Below are 21444 nucleotides of genomic sequence, written 5' to 3'. Positions count from 1 at the left end.
CGCATCGTTTAATTATCGAGAAAGTAACAATGAAAAGGTGAGTTCGTCGAGAATACTCGTGGGTGGACTAAGTCGGCTAACGCGGAGGTCGTCAGGGTCGGAGGTAAATCGTGAGATCTTCCCACGAGACAGAAACCGTACACAGCCGGACACAGACTTTTATTATTCCCCTTTTTCTCGCTCGCGTCGCGGAAAATGCGTACCGACGCGAACCGGCAACGCGAACGTACGCGAGGAAAAAGCGTGAGATCGAAAGAAACTAAGAATAATTACGATACGAAGTAAATTAAGATATCGTGATACGTCATGAGAATTACGAATTTAATTGACGACACAATTGTAATAATTCTATAATCTAATATTTTAACTTTTATATATTCCTCGAAATCATTAAAGAAGTTTCGTATGAAATTTTCTTTAACTCAATCTAAACATTTAATAGTTTATTTCGAACAGTACCACTATACATAAATTATCTTATTCTATTCTTAGTTTCACGATACATAAAACTTTAATATTTTAAAATTACGAAAATAATCACCAAAAAATAGTCCAGAATTTTTAATAATTTAAATAATATTCATCAATATTCTTAATTATTAATTAATAAAAATAAATATTAAAAAAATCAGAAGCAAAATTGAAAATAAAAAGTAAGATATATGAAATCGTATCATAATATTAACGATTAACGCGGGGTGATACATCCCGTGATTGATTCGACTCGGAAGAAAGAGAGAGAATGAACCGAGACTACAGGAAACGCGTGAACTCGTGCAAATCCAGGTAGCAATTACCCCGAGGAACGGTATATTAACCCGGAGAAATATAGAAGGACGCGGAAGCTACACTGATGTTTGAGCGAACTTGATGTTTCTTTATAGAACGTAAGAATTGTAGCAACGTATAAGAACTTTTCAAACTTCTTTTATCGGTATTAATTATCGTTCATTCAAAAAATATATTTGTTCGTTGTTCTGATGATTCTCATAAAAATAAAACGAGTTTCAGATTTTTCAATATTTAAATAAATATACCTATAAAAAATAAAATTTTTATACACAAATATTGAATTTAAATTCAGTAATTATGTAATTATGTAATATTGTACATAATTTATAAAAAAATAAAAAAGTATTAGTTAGCGATGAAAAGATTTATCACGGTTGAACTCAATGTCCTTGATTCTGTTTATACAATAGAGTTCAATTAGTTCTAAAACAATAATATTACGTAAATTTGAGAGATAAAGCGCATTGAAATTATTGATAATATTTCACCAACAATACCTTCACCTATATTATTTTGTCAATAACAAGTTTGATCAATAGTATGTATTCACCGACGAGTGTGATGCTTGCCGACTGTTATTTTCGAAGAGAATGGAACGGACAAGCAATATTTACGGAAAGGTAAATGAGAAATCGTAATAGAAGGAAGAGTGGAACGAATCTCATTCCCACGGCGCGAGATCATGAATTCACGCTGATCTTCGGCGACACGGTCTACGGTAGATACGCGCGAATACGCCTCAATCCACGCGAATACGCTTCGATACCCTTGGATAAGACTCAACGAGTCGTACACAAAGTATGGCCTATTCCGCTCCTTGAGAAAATATATAGATAAATCTCCTGATGAAGACGCCGCGATAAGACTATATGTATATTTGTCACGCTTTAACACGATTAGACCTTACGCTCTTTGCTCGAGCTTTATTGCCTGTACGGACAATAATTTTAAAAGTTGATTCATATATTGTTATTATAAAGAAAATTTTGTTCATATTAGAGTTCAGTTATAAAAATAATAATCCGACTCATCCAAACAAGAATACATGTTTGCATTTGATCATGTTAATTAATCGATAAATTGTGATTGCACACGAATATCGAACTAATTCATAAAGCAAATAAAATTTATTTCACACCCACGCAAACAAAATTAATATATGGTTATTGATAAAACAAATAAAAAATGCGTTATATGTTAGAACATCAAGTATTGAGTGATATTTATGTGATTCCAGGATATGGTTAGCTGGCTGTGTTGCATTTGTAACAAGATTATTACAAGGTTAGAGCTAGATGCAAGAAATGCTAGAGGCAAGAACAGAGCGATCGAGCGACGCTAATTAATCCGTGGTATCGACATTATACGGATCTATGGCCGTGTAAAGAGGCTCACCTGACTCTTGGCAAATTGAAACCACGTTTCGATGATGGCTGGCAAACGCGAATGATGATAGTGTTTGGTGGTCTTCACGCTGATAAACACGTCGTCGAGATTCGTGGCAAATGGTGCCATCGTCGCCGTCGCCACCGGTGGCGTCATCGGTGCCTCCTCGCTGATTATTTTTCTCAATGCCGGTGCTTCCACTATTACACTTCGGCCATTTACTTCCGCCATATTTAACTCGTCGATCCACTGCAATACAGTATTACCACATATATAATTAAAAATACATATATTCAGGGTGACCTCTATATAATGGGATGAATAGGCATATTGAGAAGAACACATTTATTTGGATATTTTTTATTTGCATACATTATCTTCCAATCTATTCAATGTGTTATTAATCCAATTGATATATAAATAACCAATTGATATGTTTAAAATTATACATATATATTTATTAACATATCAATCAAATTCAAATAACCTCATTTGCCGAGCAAGTGTCGAGATGCCGTGCGAAATACACGCCGTAAAATTGTATCAATGAGGGGATAACGATCGTTCTAATTACCTGACGCGGTGCGACAGCCTGGTAGAGGAGAATCGTGGCGTAGGCGGTAGCGATGACGAGCGCTAACGCCTGCAGACCACGTCTCGTCGGCAAACCCCGTGGCATCATGCCAGCAGCACCGTGTCCAGCACCGACAACGACGTCGGCGAGTGACGGACGAGCCTGAGGGCTGCTAACGAATTTGCACGGCCACTCTTGTTCCGCCACCGCGAGATCTACGCATCTATCCTCTGAATTTACCGCCAGCCACGCCGCTGCATCGTCAATGTCCCCATTTCGTCTCGCGAACGAAAACACGCGTACCATAACACACCGCGTCCTGTCTGTTGGCAAATCGCACGATCACGTGATCTTCCCGCGAGTTTTTCCTCACAACTTCACGCGAGACACCCTTCTTTCGACACTCAAATACTACACTCAAATGCTCAAAGTTGATTGTCTATCAATCATATTCGCGCACAATCATGTGTGCGATGATGCGGCGCGTCATTTTGCGCTGAATTTCGTATTGATTTGGAATGACAATTCAGAACAGACGCGTTATGTATCCGTTTCACACCGTTTCGCGCGAATCGAGCGAACGATGTTCGATGAGAAATTCGCGCCTCGCGGCAAGGTCAATCGGCGCCGGCGTTTCAATCTTCGCGACATGCTCCATTTCGGAGTTATCGGACGTTATTCACTATGTATATCACTACGTTATTAGTTTTGAAGTTCTAACTCTCACAGCAATACGTTGGAAAGAAAAGCACTAACATTACTCACGTACGATATCGTATGTCATGTTCTGCATTCGCGCACATCTGTATTCCGGATACTCGAGCTATTGAATTGAAGTACGTCGCGCACAGACAAGTCGCACAGGCGCTTCGAGTATCATCGAAATCAGAATTGTCTGTGATTATTGCGAGCTGTCAACACTTCGAAACTAACTGGTCGCGACGAGTGACGGCGTGACACGAAACACAATTCGATTCTTACATACCTCGAGCCTCTACTGTTACCCGGTGCACGACGGCCCGCCGACTGATCACATGAGCCGTTGCCGTGACTACGCTGTAAACATCGCCATAGCAGGCACGTCGCCGGCTACGGCGGGAGGGGAAGAAGTGGTACCAACAAGCGTGCAGCCGGCTGAAGGAGGGGATAGATGGAGAGAAATGCATACACCGCTTTTTCAAATAGCAGCACGCGACCAAAGAACGGTGAAAATGTTACAAACAAGTATTTTAGCTTGTAAAATAGTTGAAGATAATTATAAAACTCTATTCTACATAGCATATTTGATTGAGATTTACATATCTCTAAAAGTCATTTTCATAAATTTACATTTGATTGAAAATTATATTTGATACATATGTAGAGAATAAAAAATAATCTTATTACATTATTAAAAATATGTATATAACTTATTTTAGACACTATATTTAATTCAAATAGTTTTGTTCTAAAAGCAACTTTAGTTTTTTGAATCTGTATCTGTTTAGAATTTTATATTTATTGTTAGATATGTATATAAACATTGCCAAGAGCAACATTGTGATGGTATCATGAGCAACTAATATCCATTATTTAGCTACAATAAACTTAACACAAATGTATAAGATATATAAAAATAATTTCCATAATTAATAAGAAAAGATCCATTAACAAAAGATCTCATAAGTTTCAAAATATAATCCATATTATAACCTAAATGTGCAAACCTTTTGCAATGTCCCAGTAGCTGTCCCAGTAGTGTTCGCATTTAGAAATATTTGTGTAATTATTGGCATATGCAATTGATTATTGCTAATTAAATCAATCAAAAGATCAGAAAAATTCTCACAAATATAAAAATAACCATACTAAATATAAATAATTACTTACAACAACTGTACTGTGCATAATAAAAATGATAAACAAAATAATTTCGGTAAAATATTATCAAAGTCACGCAATCATGCGAAAATTTTTAACACTATTAAGTGAACTCATAAGATAAAAAATATTTCGACATTATCGATCGCCAATAACATAGAAATAATCAGTATCAGATAAGGTTCCGCGTTAATGTATTATTCTAATCATAAATATTATTTTATATAAAAGAGGTTATATATATATAAAAATATTCAAAATAGTATTATTTCCAAATAAATATATATATATAAATGACAAATAATAATATATTTAGATAGAAAAAGTTTAGAATAGAAGTTTAGAGACATAAAAATATATTTTTCTCATTTTGCTATTAAACCAACCATTTTGCTATTAAACTAACCATTTTGTTAATGAACATTTATAAACATTATTTTTAGTAACGACAATGTCAAATATAATAATGCTATTACATAGTAACAAAAATGTGCATACCTGGCGATGATCGCTCTACCGCACCATTTTGGCGAGAAACATGAGAACTCGTTACATTTTTTATACAATGACAAATCAATGGCGATCATGGTGATAGAACAATTTGAAATAGCGGATACGCCGCGGATTTCAATCAACGAGGAACTCCACACAAAAATCATGATATTACAATAACGATTACACGCGATACTTATTACTTTATAATAAATATCGGATATTTAAAGACAGGGGAAACATTTTCACGAACACTTTTTACACTTACGAGATTCACTTTTAGATAGCAACAATCGCGAAAAGTGATTCAAATATGATTTTGCGATTCATCGTGGCGAATTTTATAACTATAATCGTGATTGAAAAGCAATATCGCGAATTTCAAATATTTAAATAATTAAGTAGCGCGAACTAGTTGCATCAAGTATTTAATGCAGATATTAAAATTGTAATAGATTCTTTAATGTTATCTTGTGATGTGACATTTTCGTGTAAAGTATGGTTAGTATCTCTTAGTGAAGTTCACAAATATGTGATACAATTAGGTGGAAAGGTTGCATAAGTATTTTTATTACAATACTTAATAATTAAAATAATATTTACATTTGTACACGTGTGATTTAACATACTCATTTTATACGAAAAAATACGTCATATAATTGTAAGTACTTATAAACAATACACATTCTTATAACAAAGTCTCAATTGCGAATTATATTACGAATTGACAAGTCTGAATTACAAATTGACGAATAAGCGATACGTCATCGCTCTGCATTTATTAGAATTAATATAAAATTAATTATGAACAATGTGTAAGGACTTTTAACAATACGTAGTATTTTCATCTCAATTTTGACTTAAACAAAAAAAATCACAAATATTTTTTAGCTATCCAAAATTAAACGCTCGCGAGAATTTTTTTGCGTTTCTTCTTTATTCGCTTTTTATTTGCTAATTAGCATGATGTCACATATTAAAGAAAAAAAACAATTCTGAAATATTTCTTGGTATAAAATTTATGCTGCAACTATTTAAACCATTTCCGTAATAATATTTCGAATAAATAAACAATATATTTCGTTATAAATAGCTGCCATATTCCATGACTTGCTATTAATACATGTTGCATTTGGAAATAATTTATGACGCTTTTTGACGTAATAAAACTATGCTATTATACAACTTAATTGCAGGCCCAAGTCGTAGACGCAATACCGAAACTAAATCTTCTTGTGTCAACATTAAAAATGCCTCACCATCAATATTCTGCAACATGAGAAAGGCAACAATTATACGTATTATTAATCATTTAAATTATTGCTATATTTCTTTTGAAACTTACGTTCTGTCTAACAATATTCCCAGCTTCTGCGCAATTAGGCACGCTCTGTACAAATTTAATCACTTCTTCATTCGACCATCGTCGTGGATTTGTAGTTTGCTTTGCTACTACTCTGTTTAAGGCATTGCTGTGTTTTGCCCATACATGAGGTGCATTTGGCAAAGGATTATATCCTGGATTATATACAGATTGATAAAGTTCTTTACGCAATTGCTTATCTGGCATGTTTGCAGCATATGGGATAGGTTGCCACTGCTGCAGATCGCTATATGTAGAATTAGTATTAGAAACGGAAAACAAAGGTTCTTCCAAAATTGTGCTTCTGAAAATAAACATGCATATTAATATCAAATTATCATTTCATATAGATATAACGTGAAAAAAAATTAAATGCTTTTTTAAAAGCAACGAACTTTTTCTTCCGTTTTTTCGAAACCTCATCATCGTCCGTTTGTCCATCGCTATGCAGATTTTTAGACTTGTTCGATCTATAAAATAACATAATACCAATTAATAACATTTATTCTATATTTATTCATTAACAGTATTCATATTTTTAATTTTGCATTCATATTATGTTCAACATACTTTTCCGAATTTTCCGATCTGTTTTCAAACTTGTCATTCTTATCGGACAAATCTCCATCTTCTAGTTTAATCTCCTTCTCAGGAATTATTAATCTCTCGTCTGAGAATACATATTTTTCAGACTTGTCCATCTTAATTTTGTCAATTTTCTCTAATTTAGGTTTTTCCAGCATTTCCTCCTCAAATTCATAGGATTCATATTTCATCAAGCTAAGTCTGTCAGGCATGTGTCCTTTTTTATTTAGATTTTGAGGAGAGTATGGACAACCGGATGCCGAATTATGCGTTGCAAATTTAGGTCCCTTTATATGTCCTATACCTCTGCAACCGTATGTACCGCATTCTGGTCGATCGTTTAGGTTATCGGGCGCTATAATGAAATAAATTTAAAAAATGTGTGTGTGACCCAAATTCTAATATTCTGTATATACAATCAAACAGCAACTTACTTAATGGTGGCTCCAGTGGATGACCAGTTTTCAAACACCAGCCTGCAGGATGAATATCAGGTGAATCATCATCAACCCAGTAAGCATGACTATCGGGCCAACCATCGAATTTTATCTTCAATCTACATCGAAAATATGTAATTATTATCTCACGAAATGGAAATACAAGAAATTCAAAAATTATTAATACAAACCGATGATCTTGTACATCGACAACCGTGGCCAACCTGATTAATTGTGGAACCCGCATATCTACTGCTTCCAGCTTCATACCGCGTTTGAATGCACAAGGTGGTCGCTGTTTGAATGCCCTAGCCGGTGCAGCCGTCGCACCCATTTCTCTCAGATACGCGTCCCAAGTGAAGGACTTGGCATCTTTGTCTAATCGCATTACAATTATAATACCGTCACATTACAACAAAATGCAATTATATATAAAAAAATAAATAAATTCTAATGTATTGATTTCAGATTTCTTACTGTTTGGTGGAACCAAAGTGATTCCATTGTGATGAGACCATCCTACAGGATGAATATATGGTGAACTCACGTCAGCCCAATAATCATACACCTCATCCCAAGAATCAAAGTGGACCAATATTCGGGAGTCCATTAAACCTGCTATACTAGCAACACAAAGTAATGTAGAATGTTTTCTGTCCACCGCTTCCAACTTCATGCCCACTCGAAAACACGTAGGAAAGACAGTTTGCAGCACGCTTTTATTCGGAAATATATTCTTCGCTGCTGCAGTCGCTTTACACAATTTCAGATATGCATTCCAATTGAAGTTACCAACTGTATAACCCTTTGGTGGATCTAATTTTTTACCGTTTTTCTCAGCCCAGCCAGCAGGAAATATATTCATGCTATCTGCATTTACCCAGAAATCATAATTTTCCGGATAACCGTCGAAGTGCAGACGCATTCGATAACCTAATACAACATCATTCGTTACAAATTCCGTATCATTGTACTATTTCACACATTATCACACATTATTATCTCTAATTCTTTACCTACAACCTCGACGATAGTCAGAACACAATATCGAGAAGGACGTTCGGGATCTATACCTTCCAATTTCATTCCAACTCTGAAGTGATTTTTGCTATAAGGAAAAGGATCTTTAAATAACTTAACAGGCGCTGCTTTCGCCTTGCAATGATCAAGGTACTTTGGCCATGAAAAACCGAGTTTTCCTCTTTGCCAAGGATACTGGACATAAAACAATTTAATCATTTAGTCGGTGCAGTTTAATTATTATCTACACTTAATCTACACTTAATTCTTACTTTGCACTCTAACGAATCTCCTTGGCTTTCATCGTCTATGCCAACAATTGTGTCTTTTTCATCATCTGTCTCAGACTTTGCCTTATCCTGCATTTTATCATCAGACTTTTCATCCATCTCCTTTGCCCATTGTGATTCTTGCAGCAATCTTTTGCGTTTCTTTCTCATACGTACCTCCCTACAAATATTTATATAAATAAATCTTTCAACTTCTTAATTATTGTATATTATGTGATGAGAAACTATATATACATAAATACATACTTCAACTCTTTTTCCTTTCGAAGTGCAGTTTGTTTTCTAGATTCTATCTGTTCTGTGCAGGAAGGGCTGCATGATATTGGACTTTCGAATTCAGCAGCCAACCCATAACATCCGCAACCTTCACAATGATACATTGTGTCTGCATTCATCGATCTGGATTTTCTATCATCAGCTAAATCAAACATATTCCATTATCGTAACATGTAAATGCTTATATGTAAATCATCATGATCTATTATTTGTAACTTACCTTTTTTCTCCGTATTAGCATTATTAACAGTTGCCGGACTGCTCTTTGAAGAATTTTGTGTTAAACACACATTTTCTTTGTCACCAATACCATCCTTATTCTGTTTACTGCTTTCATCTTCGTCTACTACTTCCATAATGCCAAATTCATTCATGCGAAACTAGATCAATAATAAATAAATAATTCATATATGTACACACATCTAGAAACACTTGATTAATGTCTCATCATTAATACACAGCAAGTTTTCAATTTTATTCTACATAGATACGGTAATCAATATTATATATATCAATATTATACAATTCTCTTACCTGTAAATTGCTTCCAGGTAAAGTGCCAACGCCATCTTTCCAGTCTAAAACTTTAGTCGCATCAAAGTTAGAATTATTCTGATTTAGATTATTTAATTGCTCTTTCGTTTCATCGTGATTATTACTCTTTGCTTCGCACTTATTGTCTGGCATTGCTTCAACATTACAATTCGTTGGTGCTTTAATTATTTCTATTTTTATATCATCATCCATATTTGTATTGAGTTTCGAGACTTTGTCCTCGCTAGGAACAACTTTAATCAATGTAATGTCGTCATCATTTTGACCCTTCTTATCTTTGTCCTGTTCAGACTCTGGACTACTCAGTGCATAATTAGTATCAGCCAGACTGTCCTGAGGCGATTTTGGTATATTTTGTTTCTTCATTCGTTTTTCAGCGGAACCTCGTAATATATTGCTAATTGTCTTTTTGCGCTTTTCTGGCTGATTATCTTCCTTTTTCGGAATAGGCGTGATAACAGCAGAGTCTGGATTTTCAGTAATTTTTATACTATCAATTGAATTAGAACTACCCTTATTTGCATTTAACAAACTCATTTTCGCTATTGGATGTAATGGCGGTGGATGCGTCGTTGAATTCGTCGTTTTTGACTCACGTAACACTGTAAAATGGAAAACGTCATAAAAATGATGTTTTCCTTAAGAATAATGTAATGCTTATTATTTCTCATTTTTGTACCTGTTATAGTTCCCTTGCTTTCTGTACTAAGTTGACCATTATTAATCTTTAAGTTAAACATGCTAGGTTTTGTGGCTCCGCTCTGCTGTGGAATATTTACTGGCAATAATAAATTCGCCATGTGTTTAGGAGGTTGACTCTGAGAACCACTTGTCGTACTAGTTGATGTCTGAGCTAACTGAGATATTACTGGTGCAATTACTAATTTTGGTTTAGTTATTTGAGTTGTTGATAGGGCTCCTATTAATATACGATAAAATAAATAAGTAAATGTGCAGATATTATTTTTCTGACGTTCCATATGTATATTATATAATATTTAATCGCTTTTTTTGTATTATATAAGTTTGCAAATTGTAAAGAAATAATTGTTCTAAAATTCTTTAATACAAAAATGTTTACCTGCAGGTATCACAACAGATTCTCGTGATTTGTTAGGTTTAATGAGCGTTCCCAAATATGCAAATGTATGCTTTCCCACTTGTGCATTGGTTTGACTTCCTTGAGTTGTATTCAAGGGCACTATCTGAGCAGTAGATGTATTTGACTTTCTCAATAATATATGTTTTTGAGTCTGAGGGGTCGCTGTAGTGCTCACGGTATTTATTGGTCGATGGATTACAATATGCTGTTTACTTTGAGATGTAGCGACTTGGCTTGGTCCTTGTATAAAAACCTTATTTTGCCCAGTCACAATCTAAAATAAAAGTGGAATTTACATACTATTTAAAACTAGTTTAACAAAAATAAAAATTGGAATGTTCTTCAAAAATAACTTCTTATAATAAAAAGTATCTTTAGTAATCTTTAGTATAATTTCCATTCCAATTTTATCTGCAAGTAATTGCAAGTAATTGATGAATAAAAGATGAATCTGAATTAGTTTAGTGATAACACAAGTTAATATAAAAATAATTTAGTGATACCACTAAACTAATTAAGATTCATCTTTTATCTATCAATATACTTAATGAATAAATAAATAACATATCAAAGTATATAACAAAATTTAATGGTTATAAATATTTATATATACATTTTTAATAAGGAAATTAATATTATATGTATCTCTTACTATTTCACTGTATGTAATGCCTATTAACCAAATCTGTATTTATTATGAAAAGATGCACCATTCACTAGTACCACCTACACATGGAAACTAATAAGGCTCCAAGGCCTACATATGTACACTGAGTATGAGTTGTTTAGTACTACCACATTTTTGTGTAGGACTGCATATATAAGTAACAGTAATACAATTTATCAAAAAATATGTATTTAATTTTAGGTTATTTCTTGTATTTTAATTATATTTTGTGTTGTTCCATACAATATATTGTATTAAAGAGCATATTACATAAGATACAAGTTACAAATATTGATAACCCTAATCTATGTAATAAGGTTCTCAACTTCTACATAAATTACAACGTGGAAAATCAACAAGATGCAAAGCTTAAAAATGTGTACTGTTATACATAATGCACACAGCATGTCTTCAATAGTTACCTGATTATTAACTGGATTAATAATTGCAGCAAGTTGCGTATTAGGTGAAACAAGAGTTTGATTTGCACTTGCTGACTGATTAGAACGTACTTTATTTTGTTGAATGTATAGCAAAGGCATTACGGGTGTTGTTGAGTCATCTGCCTGCTGCGTCTCTGCAGTACTATTGTCGTCTATGTCATCTACTACTATTTCCTCTTCCATTCTGTTAACAAACAGATCGTAGCACTATTTCAAAGCTGACCGTTCATTATACAATTTGTTAATGATTAAAAATTCTTAAATATTTAATTCAAAAAGTAAATTGTATATATATAAATATATACTTCAAATACTTAAAAAGATATAAAAAATATTTTCATAAATTAGTAAGTTATATATATAAATTATTAAAAATAAGTAATATAAAATTTAATCTCATCAACATAAAAAATGTATTTAACGTTATCTAGCAGTTTTTATACCAGTATAGTTTTCCTTACTCATCAAATAAGCATATAAACGTGATAGTTTGAATAAAGTTTTATATTATAAAACATAATACCTTATTTTCATCTAATTTTAATAAATGGGTCATATAGTAGACAAAGTCTAATACATGATATATTTATCAATGTCTAGTACAAATGCAACTTTACAAACCTAGTAGACATATCGTTCATCATCGTCATATCGCGTCGTTACGCGCATTACCAGTTACATAATTCGCGAGGAGTCAAAATTCTCCATTCTTAAAAGCGTGGACAATCGGGCAATGTGTTATCGTACACGAAATTGTCCATTAAGGCGTTCAACGCACTCGTCGAGAATAGTGCGAAAGCACGATTTAAATGGCGCGCCGGACTATTATTATCGGAGCACAGCAGTCACGTTCAGCACTTTGCAATTCACTTTAAAATTCACCGTGGACACAGTAGTGCCGCGTTTAGCGTATTACTACGCGAAAATATACAATGCTGCAATTAGAAGGAAGTGTGTACCACGGCTACAAGTTTACTATTCAAACACTTTTACGAATAGTCAGTCGCGCATCACGGAATCGCTTGTCGATGAAAGAGACAACGCGCGTACACTCGGCACTTTTCACTGGAATAACAGACATGCAATCCGTCTCACAGTAAAATGATCGTTGTTTGTGTTAGTCGTCGTCCTCGATCGACGTTTTGCTATGTAACAAACAATGAATAAATCACCATGCAACTCACACACTTTTAACAAAAATCTTTGCACATCTTTCAAGCGTTCGAGCCTAGTCTTCTGTACGCCACGGCTAGGTCCCCATAGGCCGGACGCGCAATGGCGACGGCGCAACACTTCGATTCCCATTGGTTTCTCGATATTGCACAGTAAACGCATGCACTTGCACCAACCAATCGTACTGTGTAAACCTACAGCTGACACCGATGGCGCCACTAATATCACTGCTCGTTGCAAAAGCTTTCCCGAATTTTTTCAACTTGAACGAGTTATTCGTCATTCGTGAATGTCGCATGAATGTCGATATATCATTGATATCACGAGCTATTTATTATCCACACAAATTACACGAATGTTTCTTTAAAAGAAAACATCGAACCCACCTCCCGCGCAAACGTCATCACAAAAAAAAGACCCGTGACAAAACACATCAGCAATATTTTATAAATATTGATGCAACGATATAAGTAAATCGAACGGTCCACGGACTAAGAAATTGCGGTGAGTATCTTTTTGATTTGTACACAAATAGTGAGAAAGGTATTGGTTGAAATTATAAACTGCAAACGAAATGCTTTTTTTGCTACATATACACACATATGTTGCACCAAAGATGTTACACCGCGTTTTCAAATATGAACGGCAGACGATCTACGTGCTATCGATTAAAGATACGATTTGATGTGAGTTTCGATTGCAAAAATTATAACCGTGTATACATAGTGCACAGGCATGATCTTACCTTTCTTTCTGTATCTTCTTTTAGTTACACTTTTTCAGACTCTCTTGAGACGGAACGAATATATTCGCGTATCTTGAAGTCCGAAAGAAACAGAGGATGTGGTCCATTTAGCACACTCAAATGCTGCAGGAGTTTTTGCTTCTCAAAAACTTTTACAGAATTTCTAGAAGAGAAATAAAATAGACTAATTAAAGTTGTAGTCTAGAGTGTAGCAACACAATGGAGCAGCACACAAAGTGTAGCTGAATAAGTCATATGTGTATAATATATAGAACGCAATACGGCATCTCTTTTATTTTAGGTGATGGGTTGATTTGTATAAAACATGCTTCATGGTTATTCTTCATGTGCAATCTATCTAAATAAAATTTTCGTGACAACAAAGACATTAATGACATACAACAAACTATTAAATTTAATTTATATAAAACACCAGCTAAACTTTCACCGAAAATTTTAATACCAATTCTTCAATACTACTAAATCTATTCTACATTTTTATAATTTCACTTCTTTTGTTTTCACGAAAACCCAGGTAAAGACTTTCTCTATATTTTTAACTATACGATATTCGTCGATAGATTTAATTAACAAGGATTATTACTTGTGATAATATTGGCGATGGTTTAATGTGATTTTATATCATTTTAAATAATCAAAAAATACACAATCATATGTCAGTTCTGCCGCTTTTAATTTGCTTATATCATTGAGATGTAAATAGGATCAATATGGCTTGGACAACTTACTGTGTTTTCGGCATAAACCAAAACTCGTGTTTTCGACGTAAACAAAATTGCAATTTGCACGTTTGACACATTCAAAAATTACACACGAAATTAAATAATAGAGATGATTCCAGGCTGTACAATATTAAGTTACCTAATAAAAATGCAGTTTTGGATTTTTTTGTAAGTAACAGTCATAGTATATGAATGTACATAGATACGATGCGCTCGAAAATAGCTAAACCGCAACTAAAAGGAAACCTGATTGCATCTAGAGAATTTCTAATATCACCGAATGTTACGTCAGATACAACAACCAATGAGAGATGGATGTCAAATAGATGATACATCAATGTAAATCAAAAAAGAACATTCGTCAACTATGGCTACAAGCACATAACTGAAGTAAATTTTATACAGTTATCAATGATATATTCATGGACAAAGTTCGAGTCGTTTTCACCAAGTTTTATCAAGGAATCGCCAATATATATATATATACGCCAAGTTCAATGATTTCCCTGAATTCCATTAATCAATATTCTCCTTGATATCTGTCGCGTAATATGCGACAGATATCAGCTGACTCTCTACTATTAAAATCAATGTGAAAAAATTATTCTCACCGCTCCGAGACACTCGCGCGTTAACCTCCAAATCGCGGAACACTCGTCATGCACACACAGTACACGCGAAAGGGAAACATTGTCACTAAAAATATCAAGATAAGCCGAATTAAGCTGACTCAAACAATAACGATGCACAAATGTTCTTGAAATATAATTTTCATGTCGCTTGATATTAATTTTGAATAAGAATTCAATCAACAACGGCTCATAAATTAATAAAATATTAATTTACATTTATCGTATTAAAAGATAAACTAATAAACAATAATATATCTCGAAAAATAAAAAGACAATTTATCTATATATAATTAATTTCGTCGTTTATAATACGTGAGCTATTATTCTAAAAGCAAATAAAATTTTCTCGTATTTTACATTTTGCAAATGTTATCATCTATATTTAAGAAATATACAACTTCTGCAACGCGTCACAAATAATATAAAAATAATTTTTACATTAAAGGATAAAAAAAAATACCTTTTACATATATTGTATAAGCAAAATAATTTTGCTTATACAAAAAAATTAGATTAAAGTATATGTTGTTTATAGACGAAGTTTAAGATTTCATACAATAGAATAAAGGTTAATAAAAAGTTCGTAAAATGTAACAAAATGCTCAGTCTTTGTATCGCACGAACTAATTATAGCACGATTATCACGATGTTTCAGATACAAATATTTATGTCCGAGTGCACCGAGTGAATTATGCCGAATAAAAAAAATACCATCAAAACGACGTTTACTCCACCATGCAAAGTGCAAGTACATCGCAATCTGTTTCCGTATGTATTACGTTAGACTCATATGTAGTTTCCGTGATTATCGAGCTTATATATATATTACATTAATGGAGTTCATGAAGCCAGCGAGTTCTCTAATGCCATATATACTTTTAGGATACACTTACCAAAAGAATCGGACAATTATCAATATAATGAAGAGCGATGATTTTAGCTACGCACGTACTCGGACAATATTCACGAAAAATTGCAAACACACGAAGTGACCGGCGATGTTCCGCGAGTGTAAGTAATCATTTTACATGCCGACGATGCATTGTATATATAGAAAATCTCACGAATCACAACTCACCTTTTAAAGTTATCGTTGTGTCGCCATCGTATCAGCCAAGAGAAGAATATTACAGTGCGCTATGCTAAAGATCCTAAAGATACTAAACCGGAAACAAACCTCTAACATGCGCAGTAGCAGATGTTAGCAACGCTAGCAGACGCTTTTCTCAGCGGAGAGGTTCAATCGCGTATATATTTTACCAAAATCGAAAGGTATCATTAGGCCCTTTGAAAATGTTTGGACAAAGAATATGAACATTTTTATCAATTAGATATATATATATATATATATTTAATAATTATCTAACATATCTTGGAATATATATTTTTAACAAAAATAAAAAATAAATAAATTGTAATAAGAAAAAATAAAAAATTTAAGTATTTTTTAAATATTAAAAAAAAAAGATTTCAACGTAATAAAATAACATCTTGCACTACTTTTATCTTAAGTGTAATGATTAAATGCAATATATATTACATGAAAAATCCGCGATGCTATAAACGCGCTAACATCGCGCATTCTAATGCAAAATTCATACTGCGTATATTTCGCATGCTTTGTGGACAAAAAATTTATAACTTTTATTTAATAAATTTGGCATGTACCAAAATTATAAGATTATTCTCACGATTTTAATGCATTTCACACATAATTGAATAATTAAGTTATAATTTTTTTATCGCCGATCACGCGTTCGAATATCGATTCAATGTGAATTATTCATAATGTCACGTTTCACTCAATGGCGTAGAAGTTGTTCGACGCTCAGTGTGTTTTGCAATATCAGCTGATGGACTTGATAATCCCTTTGCGTTATGAAAACACAAGTGACGTCGCGACGACCGTTTCAGTGCGCGACGACGATACATCGTATCACGTCGTCAACATTGTAATATGCTAACGTTTGCGATCGCCATCAAAGTAATAAGCGCCAGGACAGAGTTCTTTTCCGCTTTAGCGACTCATCGTCTCCATATTACCCGCTGTCATCATTGGATTGTGTTTTGATTTGTACGCACATTTATTCAGTAACTTTTCCTAACGGCAGTGTCGCGATACGTTACGTATCGTTATGCAGCTTTGACTTCATACCTGTGTTAACGTTACGATACGGCAATCTGACGATACGTTAACATTAACGACATTGTTGTTACGAAATAAAATAGGCATATCAAGAAATCTTTTTCAACGTGCTTCGTAGTTGGTGACTTTGCTGATTTATTGAATCGTGTTTGCAGGTTTATTCCTTACGAGAGAGAGAGGTGAGATGCAGCGTTATTATCGTAAATAAACACCACTTTGTATCGCATATATTTTTCGTTGATCGTATATTATTGTCTTTTGTCTAAAATTTTAAAATAGACAAAAAACATGCATCACCCATTGCATAATCGAATCATTATCGCTAATAAACCAATTAATTGTCGAGAAAGTATTATAGTCGAATTAACATAAAGGTGCTTTTAGCGGTCTAGACTTTCATGTTTTGCATAGTTTATACTTTGACCCAAGTTATTTTTAAAGTCATGTCTTAATACTGCCTGAGTCTCCATATTGTCTCCTAAGATTTGAAAAATATCTTGTGACTAGTTAATACAATAAATCATTAGCCCATAAATATATGAAAAACATTTGGGCAATAATCTAATGCAATGGAATATGCAATGATAGCTTTAATTCAGTCAAAGATGATTATTCTGGAATCAATACTTTATAAATGTTATCTCACATAAAAAAGTGATGCCCTGAGTGCATGATATCGCACAAATGTATGTGTGCGTGTGTATATGTATAGCTTCCTTATTGCTACAGACTTTTGTGGATAAGTATTTTTTATCATTTTCTTGTTTACTTGTTTTATCGTTGGTAATCTATTAAAGTGCTCTATTATTAATTTTTTTGATTTGTATATTAATTTGTAACATAATAAACATATATATGCATTAAATATGTTATAGAATATTTAGTACTTTGATAAACATGGGAGGAGCTGTAAGTAGCGGGCAAGACAATGACGAATTAGTAGACAATTTGATGGAATCAAAATATATCAAGACGAAGAAGGTGGAACAAGTTTTTAGAGCTGTGGACAGAGCTGACTATGTCTCATTTCGAGAAGGCGCCTATAAGGATCTAGCTTGGAAAGATGGAAACATACACTTATCAGCTCCCTGTATATACAGTGAAGTGTTGGAAGGACTCAATTTAGAGCCAGGCTTAAGCTTCCTAAATCTTGGATCAGGAACTGGTTACCTCAGCACAATGGCAGGACTGTTGTTACGTAAGGCAATTACTAATGTTTTAATAAACAAGTGTTGAATATAGGTAAAGTTTTTGTACTTTCCTTAGAACAACATGGAACCAATCATGGTATCGAGTTACATGAAGACTGTCTAAAATATGCATATGAAAGGATGGAAGAATTTAAGCAGAAATCATTGGCCTTGAATGAATTCGATTTTTGTGAACCGGTATTCATACAAGGTAAAACAATTTCTTTGAATATTAGAAATGGGAGGATTTGTGCGAACAAAAATATATCATAATAATATATCCAACAGGAAATTGTCTCAGCATTATACCTGGCAGACAATATGACAGAGTATATTGTGGCGCAGCGTGTCCTGAAAGTCATGAAGCGTTCATTAAACAATTTGTTCGTGTTGGAGGTATTCTTGTGATGCCTTACAAAGATCAGTTACTACGTTTGAAAAGAGTCGATGAAAACACTTGGTTGCAGCATACAATGCTTCCTGTGTCGTTCGCAACTTTAGTTATACCTCCACCTTCAGAGCACAATTTGCTTCACTTACGTACGTAATTTATATTTTATAAAAAATGTTTGTTATCTGTTTTACGATATTTTAAATGATTTTTTTATGTAAATATGTGCAGCGGAGTGCAATCCTTTACCTTTGCAAGAGCTGTGTCGTGGTAAGATCCGACATCGTCTACGTCAAAATATCTGGTGCGAACACACTGATCTCGAGACCAAAAAGCCCATACTACCGGTACATCAGAGACAGACTGCGCGACAACATACACTCAGAAGTTTCGTAATACCTATCTTTGAAGAATCCGATGATGCCTTAAGCGACGATGAACAGGATATTGTCGGGCGTGCACGCTTTTTGCTGAATGTAGACGCTCATCCTGGAGAGGCTATCACGACAACTCTGCAATTGGTACGAGCTGTCATACAACCAAATCAGAATGACAATGAGGAAAATCAACGGGTTTCGAGTAACGTCAACGAGAATACCCGAGATGCTACCGTAAATACAGCGAGAAGTTTTCAAGAACGTCAACAAAGATGGAAATCTGACGCAAAGAATTCCTCTTCAAGCACAAGCACAGAAGGCACAAGTACGGATAACACCTCTTCTACAAGTGCGGGTCACACGTCTTCTGCAAATGCGGATCACACCTCTTCTACAAGTGCAGACGTAAACGACAACAATAATGAAGAGCGGAGCGAAAGAGATGGTGAGAAATCGACAACTTCGTATTCCAACATGAGCGAAAGTGATAGCGATGCTGAACAAGAAAGCGCTTTTATACAACGCAAGAAAATTGCGAAATGCGAGAAAACGGACAGCGGTATAGTGGAAGATATGAATCTCAACAATGAGGAAGGCAGTTCCAGCTCAAACACCAATCACTCGGACTCGGACATGACCGATACTACAGACGACTATACTACAGGCGACACGATGGACATAGATCTGCCCGACATCGCAGTCTATAAATCATACAGAAACACGTGTTCTCGCTCTACGTCAAAAGACTCTTCCCGCAAGAAAGCAATTATCGCGCACTATGTAGATAGCAACGCGTTCGCTGTTTACATGAGGGAAAAAATACAACAGTTACCGTTGCCTTTCTCAATAAAGCTGTACATAAATTATAATCGAAAATTATAAGAAAATTATAAGCGTTATTCTTACGTGGTCATTTGAAAATTTCTCGAAATGAAATATAGATGACAGTAGTATAACTAAAATTATTAAGAAATGCAATAGCGTCTTTCATCTATCATTGAACACGTGTAAAATTACAGGTCATTATGTCAAGTAGGTTTTTTTATACAGCTGTTTGAATAAAAGTATTTTTGTAATTTCTTAGAAATGAAAAAAGATAAACTTTGTGCTGTAATTAAATATTCTGTTAAAAAAGGTTAATCGGTAACGAACATTTATACTAATATGAGATATACTTTAGAGGACTCTGGTTCTTCATTTTCGACTAATTCTAAGTGGATGACTGAAGTTAAACGTGGTCGTGCAAGCCTATACAATGACCCTCACAGTGGACGTCCGAAGAATGCAATAACACCAGAAACCATAAAAAATATTTATGACTTGTTTTAAAGGTGATTGTTTTAAAGATGATAAAATAAAAAAAAACGATGAATACTTTGCAGGCCTTAACAAATCAGAATTTGACAACGGTATAATGGCTTTGGAGCATCGTTGGTGCAAATGTGCATTAATGTTAAGGGGGAGATTATATTAAAAATAAAAATAATTTTAAAAATATACAAACCATTTATTTTATTTCGAAAACTTCAAATGACTTTCGTATTTAAAGAAATACATTACTTTTCATTATTCAACAATTTTACGCTATTTTTTCTTTCACGCATGCACTTCAAAGTTATGTAATCCTCACACATGAGTTCCTGAATGTTTTTAAAACGAATTCCTATCATTTTATATCTTACTTTGTCATTTAATCACTACTGATATAATGTCTGTAGATAACAGTGAGTCATTGGCTTATAATTCTTTCATTTTGCGAACTTTCTTTCTGATATGCTGATTATTTTTCTTTATATAATAAATAGAAACAAAATATATATAAAAAACACATAATAGTAAGACTCCATATGATAACAATCAAGAAATATAATAGAAGAGCATTAAGAGCCGTCGCAGGATGTTAGTGCTAAATTTTTAATTTTTCTTAAAAAAATTAATAAATTAGTCCACAAGAGACAGTTAGATTGTACACCGATCTCAGATCGAGATACCTAAGGTGTACGAAATTTTAAGTACATTGTTCTCATATATATATATATACATATATATATAAAATTAGGATAATTAGAAATAAAATTATTAGAAAAATAAAGATCTCTTAATTATATATTATTTGCAATATATTATTATAACATTATTTATACTATTCTCTAAAAAGGTAAGAAAACTTTAATATTATTTTTATTTTTAAGAAAACTTTATTAA

General features: G+C 33.6%; 3 protein-coding genes across 12 annotated transcripts in view; 1 reads left to right on the top strand and 2 right to left on the bottom strand.

Moving 5' to 3' along the window:
• Positions 1-3839, bottom strand: part of fng (Fringe glycosyltransferase) — an 84242-nt gene extending 80403 nt beyond the window's left edge. Inside the window, exons 1-2 of the mRNA XM_012372107.2 lie at positions 2753-3839; positions 2188-2427 (exon numbers count right to left, since the gene is read on the bottom strand). Coding sequence (XP_012227530.1) covers positions 2188-2427; positions 2753-3058 — 546 coding nt within the window. The 5' untranslated portion in view covers positions 3059-3839. The remainder of the gene's footprint in view (positions 1-2187; positions 2428-2752) is intronic.
• A 1813-nt stretch (positions 3840-5652) lies between these two features.
• On the bottom strand, positions 5653-16331 carry l(3)mbt (lethal (3) malignant brain tumor). Of its 4 annotated transcripts, none has more exons than XM_012372097.2 (17): positions 16214-16331; positions 13761-13923; positions 11822-12026; positions 10712-11006; positions 10310-10549; positions 9610-10232; positions 9296-9455; positions 9046-9217; positions 8782-8959; positions 8506-8704; positions 7967-8422; positions 7681-7867; positions 7487-7608; positions 7038-7407; positions 6863-6937; positions 6450-6771; positions 5653-6373 (listed from the first exon to the last, which is right to left on the bottom strand). In XM_012372097.2, exons 3-17 carry the CDS (start codon positions 12023-12025, stop codon positions 6248-6250), a joined length of 3729 nt encoding a protein of 1242 aa, XP_012227520.1. In that variant the 5' UTR covers position 12026; positions 13761-13923; positions 16214-16331; the 3' UTR covers positions 5653-6247. The 4 variants fall into 4 exon arrangements, with proteins under 4 accessions (XP_012227520.1, XP_012227521.1, XP_012227522.1 ...); XM_012372098.2 differs by lacking the exon at positions 16214-16331 and adding an exon at positions 16029-16170; XM_012372099.2 differs by lacking the exon at positions 16214-16331 and adding an exon at positions 14510-14768.
• LOC105675164 (protein-L-isoaspartate O-methyltransferase domain-containing protein 1) lies at positions 16018-20736 on the top strand. 7 transcript variants are annotated; one of them, XM_012372104.2, is made up of 6 exons: positions 16018-16146; positions 17437-17460; positions 18157-18479; positions 18548-18682; positions 18760-19011; positions 19094-20736. In XM_012372104.2, exons 3-6 carry the CDS (start codon positions 18179-18181, stop codon positions 20119-20121), a joined length of 1716 nt encoding a protein of 571 aa, XP_012227527.1. In that variant the 5' UTR covers positions 16018-16146; positions 17437-17460; positions 18157-18178; the 3' UTR covers positions 20122-20736. The 7 variants fall into 7 exon arrangements, with proteins under 7 accessions (XP_012227527.1, XP_012227528.1, XP_012227525.1 ...); XM_012372102.2 differs by lacking the exon at positions 16018-16146 and adding an exon at positions 16879-17209 and having other exon boundaries at positions 17437-17481; XM_067354910.1 differs by lacking the exon at positions 16018-16146 and adding an exon at positions 16879-17209 and having other exon boundaries at positions 17365-17460.
• Positions 20737-21444: the final 708 nt, after the last annotated feature.

Source organism: Linepithema humile, chromosome 5 (genome assembly GCF_040581485.1).
Source record: "Linepithema humile isolate Giens D197 chromosome 5, Lhum_UNIL_v1.0, whole genome shotgun sequence".
NCBI lineage: Eukaryota > Metazoa > Arthropoda > Insecta > Hymenoptera > Formicidae > Linepithema > Linepithema humile.
Note: the sequence above shows the minus strand (reverse complement) of the source record. Positions and strands in the feature narration are given on the sequence as shown.

Excerpts from the sequence above, each read along its gene's own strand:
- LOC105675164 (XM_012372105.2), top strand. The coding sequence starts at position 18,179 with ATGGGAGGAGCTGTAAGTAGCGGGCAAGACAATGACGAATTAGTAGAC. Across the intron at positions 18,480-18,547 it reads AATGGCAGGACTGTTGTTAC|AACAACATGGAACCAATCAT; the intron begins GTAAGGCAATTA and ends TACTTTCCTTAG. Across the intron at positions 18,683-18,759 it reads TGAACCGGTATTCATACAAG|GAAATTGTCTCAGCATTATA; the intron begins GTAAAACAATTT and ends TATATCCAACAG.